This window comes from Mandrillus leucophaeus, unplaced genomic scaffold (genome assembly GCF_000951045.1).
Source record: "Mandrillus leucophaeus isolate KB7577 unplaced genomic scaffold, Mleu.le_1.0 Scaffold729, whole genome shotgun sequence".
Lineage (NCBI taxonomy): Eukaryota > Metazoa > Chordata > Mammalia > Primates > Cercopithecidae > Mandrillus > Mandrillus leucophaeus.
In genome coordinates this window covers 815780-836341 of record NW_012107908.1, presented here as the reverse complement: position 1 = coordinate 836341, position 20562 = coordinate 815780, and the positions used below count along the sequence as shown (strand labels likewise).

Below are 20562 nucleotides of genomic sequence, written 5' to 3'. Positions count from 1 at the left end.
CAGACTGAGAAGTAATTAAATAAATGCCTGAATAAAGGCTGGAGAAGCCAAGGGCATAACCCAAGAGAGGGGGATGGGCAGCCAGGCATGCTTCCTGCTTGACTGCTGCCACCCCAAGGCCTTGCCCCACCCCTAAACTTACACATAACCTCTCATCCTTGCACTGGCTCCAGGCCCTCCACGACCTGGTCCCTGCCAACCTCCAGCCTCTTCTCTTGAACTCCCCACCCCGACATCAAGTTTCCTGTGCCTGCCCCTTTCAGAGATGCGTCCAGGTCATCATGATACCTCTCCCATACTCAGGATTAAAAGTCCAGCTCTGGCCAGGCACTTTGGGAGGCTGAGGCGGATGGATTGCCTGAGTTCAGGAGTTCAAGACCAGCCTAGGCAACATGGTGAAACCCCATCTCTACTAAAATAAAATAAAATAAATTAGCCAGGCATGGTAGCACATGCCTATTGTCCCAGCTACTCTGGAAGCTGAGGCAGGAGAATCGCTTGAACACGTGAGGCGGAAGTTGCAGTGAGCCAAGATTGTGCCACTGTACTCCAGCCTGGGCGACAGAGTGAGACTCCATCTCAAAAAAAAAAAAAAAAAAAGGTCCGGCTCCCACATCACCTCCCAAATGGAGCCTTGTCCAAGACCCTTTGAGCCAGGCACACCGCCACGACTGTCCTCCAGCAAAACAAGTCCCCAGTGGGGCAGGAAGGACCTGGTGTCGCACACTCACCCGTCTCCCCTACCTCCCCTAAACCAGTTCACTAGACGGGCAGAACAGACAGAGCACCCTGGTGATCATGACTTGTTGCAACAATAATTCTTCTTATCGTTGTTGCTTTTAAGTAGATATTCACCTGCAACTGAATATATGGGTTCCTATGTACAGTAGCTTCCTCTGTCTCCAGCTCTTCCTCCCTGAGAACAGTCCTAGCCCTTATCCTGGGTCTCTCAGAGAACAGCTCCAGTCCAATTCCAGTTTCCTCTATGGGGCATGTGCCACTGTGTACCCCCAGAGACCCCGCAGTCTTGGTTCAGAGCCACCTTCTATTTTTTTTTTTTTTAAGATGAGGTCTAGCTGTGTTGCGCAGGCTGACCTGGAACTCCTGGGCTGAAGCGATCCTCCCACCTCAGACTCTTGAGTATCTGGAACTTCAGAGATTCCTGTGCTGTGGAATCTCTGGCAGGAGACGGTGGTTCCCAAATGATTCTGGTATGCTGAGATACAGCCAACTGAGGACCACTAACCATGCCTGGAAAGTTCTGGGAAGGTAGGGACTGCTTTACTCATCCTTGAACACCTAGGAAAGACCCCGCACAGGATACAGATGCCCAGAATCTACTTGTTGGCAGGTGAACGTGGCATGTGGACAGTAGTGGATTATTCACTGTGTGCTCAGCACCATGCAAAGCCCTTTACAAATACAGTGGAGTATTCACTGTGCTCAGCGCCATGCAAAGCCCTTTACAAATACTTGCATTTAAGTTTTCCCATAAGACTCTCAGGAGGGCTACAGAATCTCCATTTTACAGATAAGAAAATAAGGTTGCAAAGATGTGGAACAAGTCCAAAAGTCCATCAATCAGCAAGTGGATAAAGAAACTGTGGTATATCTATGATGGAATACTACTCTGTCATGGAAAGGAATGATTGAATGGCATTCACAGCAACCTGGATGGGATTGGAGACTTTTATTCTCAGTGAAGTAACTCAGGAATGGAAAACCAAACATCGTATGTTCTCATAAGTGGAAGCTAAGCTATGAGGCATAAAAATGATGCAATGGACTCTGGGGACTCGGTGGGGAAAGGGTAGGAAGAGGGTGAGGGATAAAAGATTACAAATTGGGTTCAGTATATACTGCTCAGGTGATGGATGCACCAAATCTCATAAATCATAGCTAAAGAAATTACGCATGTATCCAAAAACCACCTGTTCCCCAAAAACCTATGGAAATAGAAAATTAAACAACAAGAAAGTTAGCTTCAGGGAAGTGAAGTGACTTTTCCAAGGTAGCCTGGCTAGGAAGGGGAGGGTAGTGGACAGTTAGACTGGCACCCACCAGACAGGCAGGACCTGGCCTCACCCTGGGACCTGTCCCTGCTCGTCAGCATCTGCCCACTGGAGCCACGTGACAGAGGGACACAGCGTAGCCAAGACATTTACAAAATGAAGATCCTTTGTGCCTGAGTGAAGTGATCCTTTCAAAAATGATCGCCAGCTCCCCTTCACCACCTCCGGAGACCAAGTCCTGGCTGATTTTTCCCCGTCTTTATCTCAAGTACATTTAAATGTCAATTAAATTTGAAATATCTACATTTGTCAGCATTTCATTTTGGGCCAGCGTGACGTGCTGCTGATTTGTCCACGCGATGTGACACATGAAAAAAACTCCCGAGATGCAGATCTTCCTCATTAAAAAATAAGCCGGTGCGATCCCGGTGCGGCAGAGAGCATGGAGCACGTCCCCGCTTCCTGACGCCGTGTCTCTGACATGGTATTTAAAAAGGAACAGCCTCGCCTGTCACCACTGTCACACGCGCGCGCTAACCAGCGACACGTTAAACCAAACATTAGAAGGGGTTCGGGAAGTCATCTGCATGGGAACTCCGCGCAGAGACGAGGTGGGCAGAGGCGGGAGCAGCCGTGGGGGACGATGGTGTCTGATCCGTGACGGATGGCCAGCCTTTCTTCCACGCCAAAACTCTGGCAGCCCTCGCTGGGCAGCCAAGTTTGCCGCAACCTGCCTTTTCACAGATAGCTCTTTGTGTGTAATAAAATTCAGGCAAGTGGTGGGTGGCAGACTGCAGGGGAGTAGCTGAATTGGGTTAATGAGGGAAAAGGTGCTTTTTTTTTTTTTTTTTTCCATATTCTGCCTTAAGCTAATAAAAAATGTAAGCCTGGACGTTTTCGATGGTTCATCCTTTATCTCTGACAAATATATGACTGTATATTTCATGGGAGAACATGGGCAGCTGAATTTAAGTAAGTTTATTTTGAAACCTCACCTTTCATTAAAAGTAGAAGAGGAAACACCCTATCTCTTATTTCGTTGTTTCCGACCCAGGAAACTGAAGAGGTGAGATCCCGTAGTGGTTGAAAGTCGGCGAATCCACATTCAGTTCCCAGCTCTACCTTTAGCTGCTATGTGACCCCGGGCAAGTGACTCCCCCTCTCTGAGCCTTGGCTACTTTGTCTGCAAAATGGGGTTGCAATAAAGAATTCATGAGAAATTGTATGGACAGCATTTTGCCCAAGGCTTGTGAGTATTGCTGGTGTTATCGCCATCCATGTGGCCTGGACTTTACAAAGCTCTGATCTGAGCACATCAGATGACAAATTTCTCACCTGGGTGTGCCCTGTCACTCTCAAGAGATGGGTGGTATATTCTGGAGGCAGCTGGGTCTCCTGTGGAAACCATTGCCCAACCAGCCTGGCCCGGTCAGTACATCCAACTGGAGAAGGAAGGTGGCCTGTGAACTGGAAACTGCGGTTCCTTCTCTTCCCCCGCCTGCCACAGTCACGCCAGTGTGGGAGCCCCCGGCCCCCTCCACCATCACAGCAGCGTGGGCGGCACTGGATTGTGACATTGGCCTGAACAGTGGCCGCCTGATCTACCGAAGCCAGGGCGCGGCCCAGCACAGAGGCTCCTCGCTCCTAGGTGAAGCCGGAAATTCCTCGCAGGTTGAGTGGCGTTGCGCCAACATGTCAAGCTGTGATCTGTGCCCTCTTGTCAGAGCCAGAGGTGGGGGCCTGTGCTTAGATGGATGTCAGAAAGGCAACCAAGGTGGACACAAGGGCAAGTGGAGAGCCTCCCTCCATTTGGCCCGAGCAGGGGCTGGTGTCCCCTCGTGTGCGTCTAACCCGAGCCCCGCTCACGGGAGAGTGAGGACCCTGGGAGTGGACTGTCTGGGCTGCAGTCCCCGTTCTCCACTTCTTGGCCACATGGTCACCTCTTCACCAGTGATGCCCCAGTGCACAGCTAGCCTGGGTCTGCTCACAGGAAGCAGGCTGAGAGTGCCTGTTGCTTGGGTACACAGATGGACAGATGGATGGGTACACTCATGAAGGCCTCATCCTCTAGAAAATCTGTATGGTGACACCTTCTTGTTAGGCTCTTGTGAGGGGTGGAAATGGCCTCTATAAAGCACAGTGCCTGCTTGTTGATATCGTTTTAAACACTTTCTGCCTGCCCCTACCTCCCTGGCACCCTCACCTTCAAACATCATCCCATTCTTCATGTCTTAGCATCTCAGAACAGTCTGGGGAAAGGGGACAGTATGGTGCGGCTCCAGGAAGATGGTAAAGTGGGGGTTCCCCCAGCAGGCTGGCTTTCATTCATTCACAAACTTCCACGGCGTTCATGCTGTACCCCAGGTGGGGAGAAAGAGAAGAACAAGCCAGGCCCTGTCCTTGAGGAGCTCGACTCAGAAACAGTGGCAAGAGGCTAAATGGTGTCTAAGAAGTGCTAAGACGCACAGCCAGAGAGCTCTCCTAGACTCCAGTGGGCTTCATAGCAGTCGCATTAAGCTGAGTCTTCAAGACCAAAGAGCAGTCAGTGCTCTAAGCAAAGGTGACAGGGACGGGGGATATCCCGGGCCGGTGTGGTCAGAGATGGTAAGCATGGCCGAAGTGCAGGGGAGGCCAGGAGAGGGCCGCAGAGGTAGGCAGATCTGACACACAGCGTGGAGACTGCCCTGCTTGGAGCCCAGGCCTGGGACGGCTGCTCAGCAGTGCATCCCACAAGCTCCCCAGAGTGCGGCGGAAGCCCACGGCCTGCCCACCCGCCCCTCGCCTGCTCTGGAGAGCAGTCAGTGCTACAGAGCGAGAGTGGGCTCCCCCTAACTTTGAAACAACTTTGAAATAACATGTCTGAACATATTATTCCTAACCCTTTGCTCCACAGATTTATTTACTCACCATACCACCAACTGCAGCGAGATCACAGTTCAGAATGGCAGATTCGTAGGTTTTAGCAGGAGAGTGACAAGTGTGGGTTTGTGATTGAAAGAGACTCTGGTGGCTGTATGGAGGGTAGCCTTTCTGCTCTGTCTTCTTTGCTGTGGAAGTGGCAGGAGCTAGGTGCCCTGGCCCCAAGATTCCTGCAAGTCAGGTCTTCCTGGCCTCTCCACTGAGGCAGGAAAATGCCCCCTGGACCAGAGCCCTCTCTAGTCCAGGAAGGGCTGAGTTGTGTCTTGCCCCTGACAGCCAGCAAGGCAGCCTGGGAGCAGGGAAGAGCCCAGCGCTGCGACTGGCCGCCTCCTGTTGTGTAACCCTGGGCTACTGGCTTCCCCTCCTGAGCCTCAACCTCCACTGCAGTTCGAGGACAAAAGTCTGCCTGGCCAGCCTCTGGGAGGAAGTGAGGGTTCTGATGTGAAAGTGCTGGGATGGGCACCAGCCCTGGCGGATTGCAGCAAAGCGCAGGCACAGGCCACTCGCCCCGTCCCCCTGTGCAACCACTGTCTCTGACTCACCCTCCAGCTGTGGTTCTCGTGCCCTTTTTTTGGACACATTGCCCTCTCCTGAAATAAAACCTCAAAAGAATTCCAGCATACAGAGCAGAGAAGGGAGACGGCTTTGGCTGAGGGGGTGAGGGGAGAGGAGGTAGCCCATGCCAGCCTCCAGACCCCATATTCTCCCCAAACTTCACTTGCCTCAGAGCAAGCCAGCCCACAGAACGGGGCAGGGGTGTGGAACACCCCGGGGTCTGCTCACACCGGGCAGGCTCAAAATGCCTCTTGGTGGAACGCACGGAGACACCTACTCCCCAGCGCAAGGGCCGGGATTTGAACCCAGGTCTGCTAGTCCAGCTCGCCCCTGCTGAGCACACGGCCTCCGGTGGGCCCTGGTCAGTATATAATTCATGGGAGCCGGGCGTGGAGTTTCTCCAGGCTGTGTATGTGTTGGTGTTTATAGAGGTAGAGCTCACAGGTGGCTGACAAGGGAGATGCATTTTTTATAACAATGAATATTTAATTTCCACATCACAGATGAAAAAGACTCTCTGAAGAGGCATCTGACGGAAACTCCAGAGAGCAGCCGCTAATCAGAAAAGGGCCTTCTCGTGAGAGCTCTTCCGCACGGCTCACTTTTTTCTTTAACTTTTTTATTTTTTATTTCTTCCTGATTATTGGAGTAGATATGCTCATTGTAGAAAATGTATAAGACACAGAAAAATAAAAAGAAGCAGGGGGGAAAGAAATCACCCGTGATTCCACTGGCTGTTATTGACATTAGCCATGTACCTTTCCAGTCTTTTTTCTATGAATTTTTCCATAAGCAGATGACAGCGAATGCGGTGTGATTGCAGTTCTGCATCCTGATCTTTAAATGTGTCTTCATAAACATTGCGTTTCGTGGAAGGACAAGATTCAGCCACTGCGCCAGCTGGTTGTTGCTGACAATGTAGGTTGTTCCATGTTTTAATATTATAAACACCAGTGATGACCATCTTCAGGTGTGATTCTTTGCCAACTCTGAGGGTTAACCAAATGGAAGTGGGATTACTAGGTCCTATGTGATGGGTCATGAGTTGAAGGCTCTGGACACATGGCAAATTTAGTTTCTTTTCTATCTGGAACGAGCTTCCTCTCCTGAGAGCTGCCACCCCAGGCTGGCACAGGGAGCCAGGCATGGAGCCCAGAGGCCTGCTTCTCGCCTGCACATGAAGTTCTGAGGGCGCCCCTAACTGCCTGTTCTCTTCTCTTTTGTCTTCCTCTGCCCCAGCCTGGTAAAGCCCTTACGACACTACGCGGTCTTCCTCTCCGAAGACTCTTCTGACGATGAATGCCAGCGGGAAGAGGGCCCGAGCTCTGGCTTCACCGAGAGCTTTTTCTTCTCTGCTCCCTTTGAATGGTCTCTTCTTCCTTCTTCCATTTCCCTGAGCTCGGTTGGGTGACTCTGTGGGGCTGCATGGGGAAAGCGGGGGGCTGGTGATGCTTGCCTTTGTGTTGGGAGGGGAGGGTGTCTGGAGCTGCTGCCTGTCGGTGCCCCAGTGCCAACATGCCGGGTGGACGCCACCTCCGTGTGCCACCTCTCAGGGCATCCGTTCTGCTAGCTCCACAGGGGCTGTGACAATTGAGTAAGGTGACAGGGTGATATGTGAGTGTTGGTCCCTCAGAGATGAAAATGTGTTTGATTGCTGATGGAACTGGTGACTACAATTAGTCTGGTTGTTGATCTCCAAGTCCTTCTTTATCTCAGCATATCTTGGAAAGCCATGGAGATGGGAGTCAGAGTTTAAGTTGACAAAGAAAACGTTCCTCATATGAAACGTTTGTATTGAATGCCAGCCTATCCAAGTGTTCTAATCTGCCTGACTTTTTAAAGATAAATTTAATCATTATTATTTATAGCCTAAGCCTCATACCAATTACAAGTAGTGATTTTAAAAAGTTTCACCCACCATCCAGCCACCCCTAAAATTAAGCTGCTGTCACCCTCCTTTCTTTACCCATTCTTGCCCCTCTACCCACAAGTGTTTCAGAGCTGGGATCGAGCAGAGAGACAGACAAAAGCTGTTTGCCCTTGTTAACACGGTTCTGTGTTTTTAATGGGAGCCTTTCAGGGAATGGAAAGTACCCTTTGCTGGATGCCCACGGTGACCACAGCAACCTTCCAGGGAGCATGTTAATCGTTTCAGTCATTGCACAGAAGAGGAGATGCCCTTCCCTCCCTCTCCCTCATGTCCCCTGCACCCTCTCCCTGTTCCCAAACCCCAGCATCCGGTCCCCCCCCCATGGGGTGGCCCGTGGGTTCCTCTAAGGACCTTATAAACCCCAGGCTGCTCGGCCCCCCGTCACCAACCCCACAGGGTCAGAGGGTCCTGACCCTTTCCTGCCACCAGGTCACTGGGGACCCAGACAAGTCACTCCCCTCCCAGTGTCCTCACTTAGAAAGTAGAGGCCTTGCCAAGCACAGTGGCTCACACCTGTAATCCCAGCACTTTGGGAGGCCCAGGCAGGTGGATCACTTGAGGCCAGGAGTTCGAGACCAGCCTGGCCAACATGGGGAAACCCCGTCTCTACTTAAAAAAATACAAATATTAGCTGGTGTGGTGGCACGCACCTGTAATCCCAGCTATTCAGGAGACTGAGGCAAGAGAATCACTTGAACCCAGGAGGCGGAGGTTGCAGTGAGCCGAGATCGCACTGCTGTACTCCAACCTGGGTGACAGAATGAGACTCTGCCTTAAAAAAAAAAAAAAAAAAAAAGTAGTGGCCTAAGCTGGTGTCATCCAAGCATCACACATCACTTTTGCTGTATATCAAATCTTTGTTTCAATTTTTTTCAAAAGATTTTAAAATTAGCCTTCTCCTAAGCAATAATATCTACGATTTTGTAGGCTTAATGTATTAGTTATTATTTCTGTTGCTAATTAGAACAAAAATAGAACCTTTAGCATAAGACGTGTTCATCTATGTGTCAACTTAAAACACCTTTTGGGAAAAGGCACCCTGCTGCCAGCCAGGAGCGCACCAAGTCAAGTCCAAGACCCAGCTCCATCATATCCTCTCTGAACTAACTGATGCCTTAATTATTTAAATAATGGCAAGGGCTCGCTTCCTTAGCCCATGACCTCAGAGGTCAGTACAGGCCTTTGTGTGTGTGTTTGAAAAGAAACTGGCCCATCCTAACTCAAAATGGGTTCAAAATGGGTTCCTTAAGTTCCAGAAGCACACTGACTTTAACCCTTTCATTGTGCTCATCTTGATTAAAGGGTCTCTAATTCCTTGGTCAGGGTGAGTAAGGGACGTTTGAAGCCTCTCAAGCTTGGCTTCCATTTCCACCCCTTGGGAGTGCTGTGTGACATAGGTGAGTTATTAACATCTCTGAGCTTCATTCCTCATCCATAAAGTGGGGGTGTAAGTCCGACTTCCTGGCCCGCTAGCATTGCTTCAGCGAGAGAGTACATGATGGAGTCCCTGTCCATCACTGATATTGTTTGATGAGCCCTCCCATATGTCCCCCACCCTGCAGTCTTCACTGTGAGCCTACCCTTGACCGCCAGGTGGTGCCCTTCCCCCACTTTACCAGTGCCACGGGCATGATCTCTGCCTGACCTAGGGCCACCACCAGCCCGACCTGGGGTTAGAAGAGGCGAGCTGTGGCCAGGCGCGGTGGCTCACGCCTGCAATCTCAACACTGGGAGGCTGAGGCAGGCGGATCACGAGGTCAGGAGTTCGAGACCAGTCTGGCCAACATAGTGAAACCCCATCTCTACTAAAAATACAAAAAATTAGCTGGGCGTGGTGGCGGGCGCCTGTAATTCCAGCTACTCGGGAGGCTAAGCCAGGAGAATTGCTTGAACCTGGGAGGCGGAGGTTGCAGTGAGCCGAGATCGCGCCATTGCACTCCAGCCTGGGAGACAGGAGTGAAACTCCGTCTCAAAAATAAAATAAAAAATAAAAAAATAAAAAAGGTGAGATGCAGTTCCCACTGGGGCTCCACTAGAGGTCAGGGTTGACCCAGGCACTGCCTCTCCATCTACCCAGTGGTGCCCTGGGACTCAGGTCCATGGGAAGGGAAGGCAAGTGGAACCCTTTGTTACCTATACTTGTATCAGCTGCAAAGTAGTGGTGTGGGGTTTGTTTGTGGTTTGTTTTGTTTTGTTTTGCTTGTTTTGAGACAGGGTCTTGCTTTGTCACCCAGGCTGGAGTGCAGTGTTGTGATCTTGGCTCACTGCAACCTCCATCTCCCAGGTTCAAGCAATTCCCATGCCTCAGCCACCCGAGTAGCTGAGACTACAGGCATGCACCACCACACCCCGCAAAATTTTGTAATTTTAGTAGGGACAGGGTTTCACCATGTTGGCCAGGCTGGTCTAGAACTCCTGACCTCAAGTGATCCGCTCACCTCGGCCTCCCAAAGTGCTGGGATTACAGGCATGAGCCACCATGCCCAGCCAATGGCTGCAAGGTTTTGATGTGTAAAAGTATAGAAAGCTGATAGCAGAAGAGCCCGTGTGACAGCCATGCTCACTGGTGGGCGCTGGATGCTGTAACCAACCTCTGCATGTCTGCTGTGTGCCAGGCACCGCATTTGCTCATGTAACCACCACTACCACCACCTGAGCGCCTGAGGCTCAGAGAGTTAAGTAACCTGCCAAAGGTCCCACAGCAAGAAATAGCATGACCAGAGCTGGAACCAAGCTTAGCAGGGCAAGCTTAGGCCCAGACAGTTCCCCATGAGCTGTTCACAGAACCTGACTGTGGCTGTGCCTAGGCTACCAAACAGCAGAGCAGGGCGGGAGTAAGAGGAGCATGACTGCTGGCCTGTGAGCTCCCTTCCAGTCCTGTCTGTTCCTCATATCTTGTCTGAATGGCTCACAAGCCCACTAGCTAGTTTTATGAAAGGACCTGTAGTTTGGGAGGGGCACTAAATGGGTCCCCTCCGTGCACGTGAGAGCCAAAGCGACTTGCCCCTGTTCACACCCCCAGGCCCATCAGTGTGCCCAGCTTGCACCCTCGCAGCCTCCTAGACTCCTGCCCTCCCGGACACCCTGGGACACGCTCCTGTCCCGAAGGCTCCTGCGTGTACCCCTCAAGCCCTCAATGTGCTTGGGCTGGAGGCCGCTTGCTCCTCCCCTGAAGGTCTGGGTGGGAGATTCCAGCCTGCCCTGTCTCCCCGCAGGCCACAGCCGTATCGGACACTCAAGGAGTCAGACAGTGCGGAAGGCGACGAGGCAGAGAGTCCAGAGCAGCAAGTGCGGAAACCCGCAGGCCCCGTCCCAGCTCCCACTGACCGGGCTGCCAGCATCGACCTTCTGGAAGACGTCTTCAACAACCTGGACATGGAGGCCGCATTGCAGCCCCTGGGCCAGGCCAAGAGCTTGGAGGACCTTCGTGCCCCCAAAGACCTGAGGGAGCAGCCAGGGACCTTTGACTATCAGGTATGGCATAGGCAAGGGAGGGGACCTGCCAGGCCCGCACTGTCCGCAGACCCCCATGTGACAGTGGAAGAGACTAACAGAGAAACAGGGACTTTCCAAGGCCCTCAGCCAACACTTAGGGTCAGTGTGACTGTAAACCCCTCCCAGGGTGCCGGGGCCCACACCACCCTAACAGTGACGGTAGGAGAAGATGCTAGAGCCTGATGGAAACTTGCCCCACCCTGTGTGTGCATCAGACGAGGGGGCGGGTGCTGCCAGCCACTCTCCTTGCACCCCCAGAGGGGCTGCAGCCCCTGCTGGAACTGGGATTGCATCCATCCCTGCCAGGGCTCCTTGGCAGAGCCTTTGGATGAAAGTTCTTGGTTCTGCATTATGAATGCAAATCAGTGTGTAATTCCCATTGTGACGTCCAATCCATCACATCCCTTCTCGGTGCCTCAGTTTCCTTACTTGCAAGTGGGGGCTTCTGACTCTGCATCACTGAGTCACACTGTGGGGTTCACAGAGCTCCAGTCATTCATGAGTGTTCCCTGCTGGGAACAAGGACCTGGGCCAGGAGAAGGGGACTGGTGCCCGGGCCATGTGGCTTACAAGTGGCAGAGCCAGGACTCCAACTTGGCCTCCTCCTTTCTCCCCAGCCAAGGTGCCTTCTACCAGGCCCTGAGTCTCACTCACCCTCCCAGGCTTACAGGTGATTGCAGGTGCCTGCAATCTAAAAAGTGAAAAGGGCCAGCCAGTAGCTGGAGTCACTTTCCTAAAACTCCTTGGCAACCACCACTGGTGTAAAGGGACGAGAGCTTTCTCTTGAGTTCCCGGAGCACAGGCTTGGAGTCCCAGCACACCTGGGTCCTCTGCTGGTAACCTGGGGGAGTCCCCAGCTGTTCCAAGTCCGAGGAGCTAATCAGCCACACACCTAGGCCCAACATGCATTCAGCACACAGGAGTGGTGTGGGAATGGGCACACATATGTCCCAACTCAGCCTGTGGTCACTGCCGCCCTCCTTCCCTCCCAACAGAGGCTGGACCTGGGCGGGAGTGAGAGGAGCCGCGGGGTGACAGTGGCCTTGAAGCTTACCCACCCATACAACAAGCTCTGGAGCCTGGGCCAGGACGACATGGCCATCCCCAGCAAGCCCCCAGCTGCCTCCCCTGAGAAGCCCTCGGCCCTGCTCGGGAACTCCCTGGCCCTGCCTCGAAGGCCCCAGAACCGGGACAGCATCCTGAACCCCAGTGACAAGGAGGAGGTGCCCACCCCTACTCTGGGCAGCATCACCATCCCCCGGCCCCAAGGCAGGAAGACCCCAGAGCTGGGCATCGTGCCTCCACCACCCATTCCCCGCCCAGCCAAGCTCCAGGCTGCCGGCGCCGCACTTGGTGACGTCTCAGAGCGGCTGCAGGTGGATCGGGACAGGCGAGCTGCCCTGAGTCCAGGGCTCCTCCCTGGTGGTGTCCCCCAAGGCCCCACTGAACTGCTTCAGCCACTCAGCCCCAGCCCCGGGGCTGCAGGCACGAGCAGTGATGCCCTGCTCGCACTCCTGGACCCGCTCAGCACAGCCTGGTCAGGCAGCACCCTCCCGCCACGCCATGCCACCCCGAATGTAGCCACCCCATTCACCCCCCAATTCAGCTTCCCCCCTGCGGGGACACCTGCCCCATTCCCACAGCCACCACTCAACCCCTTTGTCCCATCCATGCCAGCAGCCCCACCAACCCTGTCCCTGGTCTCCACACCAGCGGGGCCTTTTGGGGTCCCTCCAGCTTCCCTGGGGCCGGCTTTTGCATCCGGCCTCCTGCTGTCCAGCGCTGGCTTCTGTGCCCCTCACAGGTCTCAGCCCAACCTCTCTGCCCTCTCCATGCCCAACCTCTTTGGCCAGATGCCCATGGGCACCCACACGAGCCCCCTACAGCCGCTGGGTCCCCCAGCAGTTGCCCCATCCAGGATCCGAACGTTGCCCCTGGCCCGCTCAAGTGCCAGGGCTGCTGAGGCCAAGCAGGGGCTGGCCCTGAGGCCTGCAGACCCCCCACTTCTGCCTCCCAGGCCCCCGCAAGGCCTGGAGCCAACACTGCGGCCCTCTGCTCCTCAACAGACCAGAGACCCCTTTGAGGATTTGTTACAGAAAACCAAGCAAGACGTGAGCCCAAGTCCGGTCCTGGCCCCGGCCCCGGCCCCGGCCCCAGACTCGGTGGAGCAGCTCAGGAAGCAGTGGGAGACCTTCGAGTGAGCCAGGCCCTGAGGGCAGGGGATGCACCGAGGTCCGAGGGTCCGTCCACTGCTGCGGTTCCGAGGGTCCCCTGCCACGCTCTCTGCCCAGGTTCTGCTGGTGGGAAGGGATGGGACCCCTCTCTGCTGCCCCCTCCTCCCCTCCACACTGCCCATCTCTGAGGTCTGGCCCTGCGGAATGGCACCAGTTCCAGTCTGGGAATCAACCCAGTTCCTGAGTGCCCGTCCCACCCCGCGGTTGCCCGTCCTCGGCACCCTTGATTGGGTTTTGCACTAAAGAGGTCAGCTGGGCCAATGATTGATTGCCCCAGACCAAGTCCTACCCACCTTCCCCCTGGAAGTGTCCCGAGAGGCTCCGAAGGCCTATCCTCTGAGCCCAGCTCTCCTGTTCCACCACAGCCAGGCCCTGCACGCCCACCTCCTCGGACACAAGTGGCAGGGTTACCCTCCAGTGTGAGCTCCTCTGCCCGAGACACAGGCGGCTTGGGGCTGAAGTTAGGACTCCTCCTGGGCTGGAGGATCTACCTGGTGGGGCACTTCCAGACTGTTTCTAGCAATATACACACACGTTCTTTCCTGTGTCTTCACCCCAAAACTTCAGTTGATTCTGACCTGGGAGGGTCTGGGGACCAGGGGGTCTGGACTGCCTTGTGATGCCCAGCCCCAGCCACCCTGCACGGGGACTGCGAGCACCAGCAACATTGATTTCTAGAAGGAAAATAGAAACCCCATCCGAGTGTTTTGGGGGGAGCCCCCACCCCCTCATTCCAGCTCTCTGGCACTCTGATACCTCCAGGTTCTCTTCTCACTGTCAAAGCTGGGTCTCAGCCTCTTGGCATCTGGAGCTTTGTGGGCAAGCTGCGACCCAGATTTCAACTCGAAGGTCGAGCGGAATGCCTCAGACTGATGCAGAGGCAGCTGGCCTTCCTGGGTTGGAACGAGGCAGTGGCCCTGAGCCCCTGCTCCAGAGCCGGGTAGAAAGGACAAACTTGGTCTCTGCCTCAGAGAAGCAGGAGAAGGGCTAGAAGCCAGTCCCTCCCCACCTGCCCAGAGCACCAGGCCAGCACAGAAATTCCTGAGGCCACCGTCACCAAAGTTAGAGTGAATGTTTTATTGTTTATCTTTTTCCTTTTTACCTTATTGATTTGATGAGTCTTGAAATTGATTCATTTCCATAAACCAAGTTAAAAAGTATGCCCCGACCATTTAAGAAAACAGCCATCTGAGACACGCAGGAAATTGTGAGCATTTCGACCCGAGCTCTCATTTCCTATTCGGGATGGGTCAGACACACAGTCTATCCAGGGGTGTCTGAGGGGGACAAGGGGGGGGGTCTCTGGAGATCTGTCACCCAGGGAGCCCCCTCTGTGTCTAAGAGGCCACCACTGCTGCACATGGTCAGGGAGGCTTGGTGGCCGTCCTGGCACATGGCTTTTCCTGGGCCAACTGTGACCTGTCTGGCTCAGGAATGGGCTCTGGCTGCTTGGGGAGCCGTGTCACTCCTGGGCCATGGGGGCACCTCCCGGGCACTTAGGTGTTTCACAGAAATTCCAGTTTCACTCCCTGGGCAGATCCCCAGGCCCCATCCGAGATAGGGCAGAGGCGGCGCTGGCATCCCCAGGGAAGGAGGGTGTGTACCCCAAGGCGCCCTGGCTGTGCTGGAGGACTGGGGTGAGCGCTCCATGTTCACATGAGCACTGCTGCCTCTTCACTTGTGGGACTGACTTTGCAAACCCAAGGATGAACTTTGTGTGCATTCAATAAAATCATCTTGGGGAAGAGGCTGGCATCCCCGTGTCCTTGAAGCTTTTGGGGTGGGGGAGGCCCCACGTGGGCCTGAAGCCATCCTCACCACCAGCTCCTGTAGAGGCGGGGACCAGGCGTGGAGCAGTTAGGGAAGGAGTCATTTCCCCGCACCCGCCCAAGCCGGTGGCCGCTCAGGGCTCTAAGCCAGCTCATGCTCTGCCCCTCATAGACCAGGCACGGGGTTGGGCTGGCAACAGGCCTGCTCAGCCCTGCTGGGGCCATGGGGCAGACTGCAGGCCACCAACGATGTTGAGGGCACCCAGGAGTCAGGAAAGCATTCAAGGGGACACCTGGCAAGTCGCCCCCACAGGTCTCTCATTAGCAAGAACAGAGCCTGGGCATCTGCCTCTGTTGGACGCTGGTATTTGGAGGGGGTGGAAATGCAGACCAATTGACCACCCATAGTGTGAAACATGCCCAGTCACACCACCCACCCCCTCCAACTCGCCCAGCATCTGACCATGCTCTCCCCTGCAGGACTGACAGGCCTGAACGGCAGGCACCCAGGCCAGGCACAGTGGCTCATACCTGTAATCCCAACACTTTGGGAGGCCGGGGCAGGTAGATCACGAGGTCGGGAGTTCAAGACCAGCGTGGTCAAGATGGTGAAACCCCTTCTCTACTAAAGCAGGCACCTGTAATCCCAGCTACTCCAGAGGCTGAGGCAGGAAATTGCTTGAACCCAGGAGGCAGAGGTTGCAGTGAGCCGAGATCGTGCCACTGCACTCCAGCCTGGGTGACAGAGTGAGACTCCATCTCAAAAAAAAAAAAACAAACAAAAAACCAGCCACCTGAAGCAATAGGAGCCAGGAAGAGAGGGCACAGCCAGCTTTCATCTACATGTTGGGGTTCCACATAAAATATCCTAGGAGTCACAGCTGACACAGGTTTTCCAAATCCCTAACTCAGTAAACTGACCCTGGAACCGGCTAAGGCAAGGGAACCGGATGCCTCCTCCCCCTGTTCCCAAGGGTTGTAGAGAAAGTTCAGCGAAAAGTGGTTCCACCTCCTCCAGGATAAGGACCAGGCAAGCCCCTGAGCCTGGCGTTCAGGGCCCTCTCTATCCCAGCCTCTGCTGACTTCCCAGTCCCATGTCCCAGTCCCCCAAGTTGTCACGTGGTTCCACCTTGGATTGGACACCCATGCCTCTGGGACTCGCCGAAACCGAAAGGAAAAGCTGACTGTCGACCCAAAAGTGTAAACGGATCTCCTGGCCTGAGAAGCAGGAAGGACAAAAGGGCACATCTCCAGGTCCATGAAGCTGGAAGGAGGCCTGGCCCTTAGGCAAGTGCCCTTCAGGGATTGGAGGTCACAGTGTGATGGGCATCGCCGGGGAAGGGGCTGGGAGCAAGCAGCAGAGTCTCCCCCGAGTCTGCCTCTGCAGGCCCAGCCCTGACACAGAGGCAGCGCCAGTGTTCACTGAGCTCCTCCACTCAGCAGACACCCCAGAGGGCTTCCTTCGAGTCCTCTCGCCGAATCTGTGTAGAGGCAACCAGTCATCAGGGGAAGGAGCTCGCTCGCCAGGCTGCTAGGGAGGACCGGAGCTGGAGACGCAGAGGTGGTTGGGTGAGCTGGCGGCGTTTGGGGCAGGAGAAGGGTTGCTCTGTCATCCTTATCCCAGAAGGACATGCAGACGATCCTTCCCATCAGACGGGAGTTGACGACGTCCAGATTCTCTCCCCACTGTCATCCTCTCCGATCCTCACAACAGCCCTGTGAGGTAGGCGGGGGGTGCCTTCCCCGTTTGACAAATGACCACAGCAGGGTGGGAAGCTCAAGGCAGCCCCTCCTCTGCTCCCTTGGGCTGCTCCGGCTGAGGGGGCGGGTGGGTCTGTGGTTCCCTCGCGTGACTGGCTCTGGCTTCTGGCAGACAGACCTGCCTGAAGGGACGTTTGTTCTAGGAGCCAGAGCCCACTCGGCCTCTGCCAGTGGCCTCCCGACTTCCCAGCTGCCTCCGCGGCAGGAGCAGCCCCCAGAGGCAGGGAAGGAGGCAGGAGCCCTGGCTTTGGTGCCTGGGCAACCCCGGCCTGGCCTCCTGGAGAACATGCAGCCTTAGACCGCCCCTGCCCCAGGACTGTAATGGTTGACCCCGTGGAGCAGCCACCGCCTCCTGAGATCAGCCACACCCATCACAGTCATAGACACACAGCAAACGCAGCAGACACGCCCTGCAGCCCTGTCAGGACACACACTAGCATCTGTAGACTAACACGGGCCCAGGTACACACTCAGACACACTCCTCCAGATACACACACTGTGTGCACCCACATGTGCCCTCCCACGCACAGCCGTACAGCTGCCGAGGCACAACCCCGAGGGTGGGATGAAGTCCACAGCCTCTCTAGGTCTCTGTTTCCCTGAGTTGCTCCCCTCATCCTCCATCCACGATGGGGCAGAGGCAGAGGCTGCCAGCCAAGGGGACACTTCCATAGCAATGTCCCGAGCCGTGGCAGCAGCTTCCTTGGGTCTCCAGGTGGAAACCATTCAGGACCTCCAGGTGCTGGTGCCGGCAGCCAGGCTGGCCTAGATGAGTCTCTCCTCCGGTGGCACCTTGAGGACACTGTCCATCTCCAGCCGGGCCCCAGCCACCTCCTGCTGGCTTGGGCTGTAGGTGCCCTCGGACTGGCGGCGCTTTCGGGCTGCCAGGATCCCTGAAAGGAGGCCCAGGAGGAGGAGGAGGAGGCAGGCACAGGCTGCAGGCACGGCCACCTCCAGCAGCGGGAATGGCAGCGGCAGGGGCACGCCCTTCTGCAAGAGACACAACACCGAGGCCTAAGATCACAGAGAAGGGGAGGACCCTGGGCCCTCAGTAGCACAAGGACCTGCTCAGAGAAAATCAGAGCTGGGAGCAGGCTGCCCTGGGAGCGGTGAAGACCCAGCCCCAGGGGTGTACAGGCAAGTGCCAGGAAACCACCTGTCAGAGCCACTGGCTCGGGGAGTCCTGTACAACAAAGGCGTTCTGGCTAGAAGGACAGAGACGGACACCCGGCAGGAGCTAAGCAGGGTGCGTGGGTTTCACAAAAGCCTACAAGGGTGAGATGAGGCAGAGCGGGAGCTGGGGCAGACTGAGCGGCCCCCTGTCACAACAGCCAAGTCAGAATCCACTGGGGCCTGCCTGCCGGGGCGGGGTGGCACAGGGAGCAGGGGACTGTTCTGACAGCTTGTCCCTGCAAGCCCTGGCCCAGGCTTCAGGGGGCCCAGCAAACCTCCTTGCTGTCTCCAGTCACAGGCTCCCAGGATGCCCCATCAAAGCCTCTACATGCCTGGGACTCTGAAGTCCCAGGATGCGAGGATTCCAGAGGCACGGGCTCTGGGACTCACCGGCCTCCCTCTGTACCTCCAGGCTTCTCAGCCCGCTGTGACCTGGGTCCTAAAACTAGAGAGGAAAGTCCCTCTGTCCTGAGAGAGCCCTGCCAGCCTCCACCCCTGAACATTTTAGGGGAGGAGCTGTAAAGCCATTTCCTTCCCCTGCCCTGGGAGGTGGCTGGGTGGGGAAGCCAGAGGCTGTAAAAGTTCAACTTGAAAGGAAACATTCCCCATAAGCGGAGGGGATTTGTGGTTTATGGCCCAGGCTGCCAGAGGCCTGTGGAGATCAAGGCTGCTCCCCAGACTACCCTTTCCAAGCCTCTCCTCGCCAGCACCCACCTTCCCCCGACCACCCCCGCCCCGAGGAAGGGGTGTGTCAGGGAGGGTCACAGCTCCAGCCCCTGCCGCCTTCGCCTTCCACTTCGTCTGTCCAGGCTCCTCCCGGGCTGAGCCCCCTGGGGTTGGGGCCACCCTGCACAGTGGCCGAGCCTGCCCCAGTGCAGACTCCCAGGCCACCCCCACCTTGCCCCAGGTCTTCCAACTCAGTCTCCTGGATTCACCAGCCTAAATCCCAGAACACCAACATCCTCTTGGCCCTGAGTCCTGGTTGGATTGGCAGAGACCATCTGTCCTCACTGCCACTGCCCTGGGCACTCTGGGGAAGCCCCTGACCCAGCCAGGAGCTTTGTGCTCTTGTCAATAGATGGTGGCAGCCCTCAAAGCTCTCCCTGGCGTGGAAATACCGCCTGTGTGGGGGGTGTGGAAAGGACCTGAGGCTCCTCTCACTGCCCCACCCCATGACAGAGTGGCCCAGGAACAGCCCCACGGTGCTCTGCTCTCCCCAGCAGCATCAGCTCACCAAGGGCCCAGCAGGCCACGTCCACAGCCCCTCACCCCGGCAACACTCACCACCACTTCACAGAACTGGCCGGAGAATCTGGCATTGCAGATACATTCAGATACCCCTCCAGCTGCCCGGCAGGTGCCCCCATTCAAGCAGGGGTTGGTTTCACAGGGAAGGGCGGGGACCTGACACCTGGAGAAGGAGGGGGGCTGAGGAAGCGGCTCCCCCATGGCTGCCTCTTGTGCTCCCAGCTGCTCTGCTGCCCACCCCCCCCTTCAGCAAGCATCAGAGCTTATCCGTTCACTGCCCCCATGCGCTGCTCCTGCCCAGCTGGGCCCTGCCAGGTGACCACCCGAGCAGCTATGACTGAGAAGGACTCTCCTCCCATTAGGGGGACTGGGGAGCCTGTGTGAAGGCAGGTGCCCCGGGAACTGACGCCACTGTCTGCAGGGCCCAGAATCTGCAATTTTATGGTCTCCCACAAGCGGGCTGAGGCTGTTCCCATGACTGCTACCAGGTCTGTATCACAGAGGATGGTCTTGGAAGACATGGAAGGAAACTCAAAGTGACAATGGTGACCGTGATACCAGGGAGGGGTGAGAAGGTGGGCAAGGACCCCCACCCCACCCTGGCTGGAGGAATAGCCCTTCACACTCGTTGGACCCCCTCACAGTTCCCAGGCCCCCAGACCCACCTCTGGCCAGCAAGACCCTCCAGGCAGCTGCAGTTGGCAGCGGGAGAGCCACCCTCACACGGGCTGCCATCGAGGCAGGTGACATTCAGGATGCACTCCTTGGATGGGACAGGCAACCTGGGGAGAGAGCAGAGGCTGGAGTGGGTGCAGGATACCTGGGACCTGCCCTCCCCAGTGCTGTGACCGTGGGCCACCTGAGCCTGTGTTCTCATGTATGGAATTCAGGGCCCTCCTCTATCGGTCACGGGATTGCGGTCCCTGGTGGGAGGGAAGGGTCATTTACTTTCCAGAACCTCAGAGAACTCTGAGGACAACAAAAAGTAAGGATTCTGAACAAAAGCAGCTCCTAAACGCAACGCCTGGACATTCTTTGAGGGGAGAGGGAGGGATCAGGCCACAGCCAGATCCCCCTTCCACACCCTAAGCTCCAGGGAGAGCCACCGGGAGATGAATAAGAGAAGTGCCAAAGCCTGATCCCCTCCCTCCACCCCGACCAGTGACCAACAGGGATGAACCTCGGTGTAAGCGGCAGGCGCTCCCAGCCCCAGACATCATTGCTGTTTATCTGAAATTCCAAGCTAACTGGGTGTGTTTTGATCTGTGTTTTATTAGGAAATTTATCAAATTAAACTGTCCTCCTCATGTCACAGATAAGGACACGAGGATCAGGGAAGGGAAGCGACTCATCCACAGACCTGGCAGACTTCTCTGCCCCACCAGTCCCAGGGGGCATTTGCAGCCCACCCCTACCCTGGTCACCACCCCCTCCCGGGCCCGCGCCCCTGCCCAGCCGTCCCACC

At 55.8% G+C, this 20562-nt stretch overlaps 2 protein-coding genes across 2 annotated transcripts in view; one reads left to right on the top strand and one right to left on the bottom strand.

The window, feature by feature from the left end:
• DENND1A (DENN/MADD domain containing 1A) overlaps positions 1–14890 on the top strand; it is a 497378-nt gene extending 482488 nt beyond the window's left edge. The window contains exons 20-22 of the mRNA XM_011965500.1: positions 6726–6854; positions 10632–10890; positions 11907–14890. Of these exons, the coding sequence (XP_011820890.1) occupies positions 6726–6854; positions 10632–10890; positions 11907–13112 (1594 nt within the window). The 3' untranslated portion in view covers positions 13113–14890. The remainder of the gene's footprint in view (positions 1–6725; positions 6855–10631; positions 10891–11906) is intronic.
• Positions 14891–17208: 2318 nt separating this feature from the next.
• Positions 17209–20562, bottom strand: part of CRB2 (crumbs family member 2) — a 21099-nt gene continuing 17745 nt past the window's right edge. Inside the window, exons 10-12 of the mRNA XM_011965505.1 lie at positions 19763–19897; positions 19134–19260; positions 17209–17666 (exon numbers count right to left, since the gene is read on the bottom strand). Of these exons, the coding sequence (XP_011820895.1) occupies positions 17442–17666; positions 19134–19260; positions 19763–19897 (487 nt within the window). The 3' untranslated portion in view covers positions 17209–17441. The remainder of the gene's footprint in view (positions 17667–19133; positions 19261–19762; positions 19898–20562) is intronic.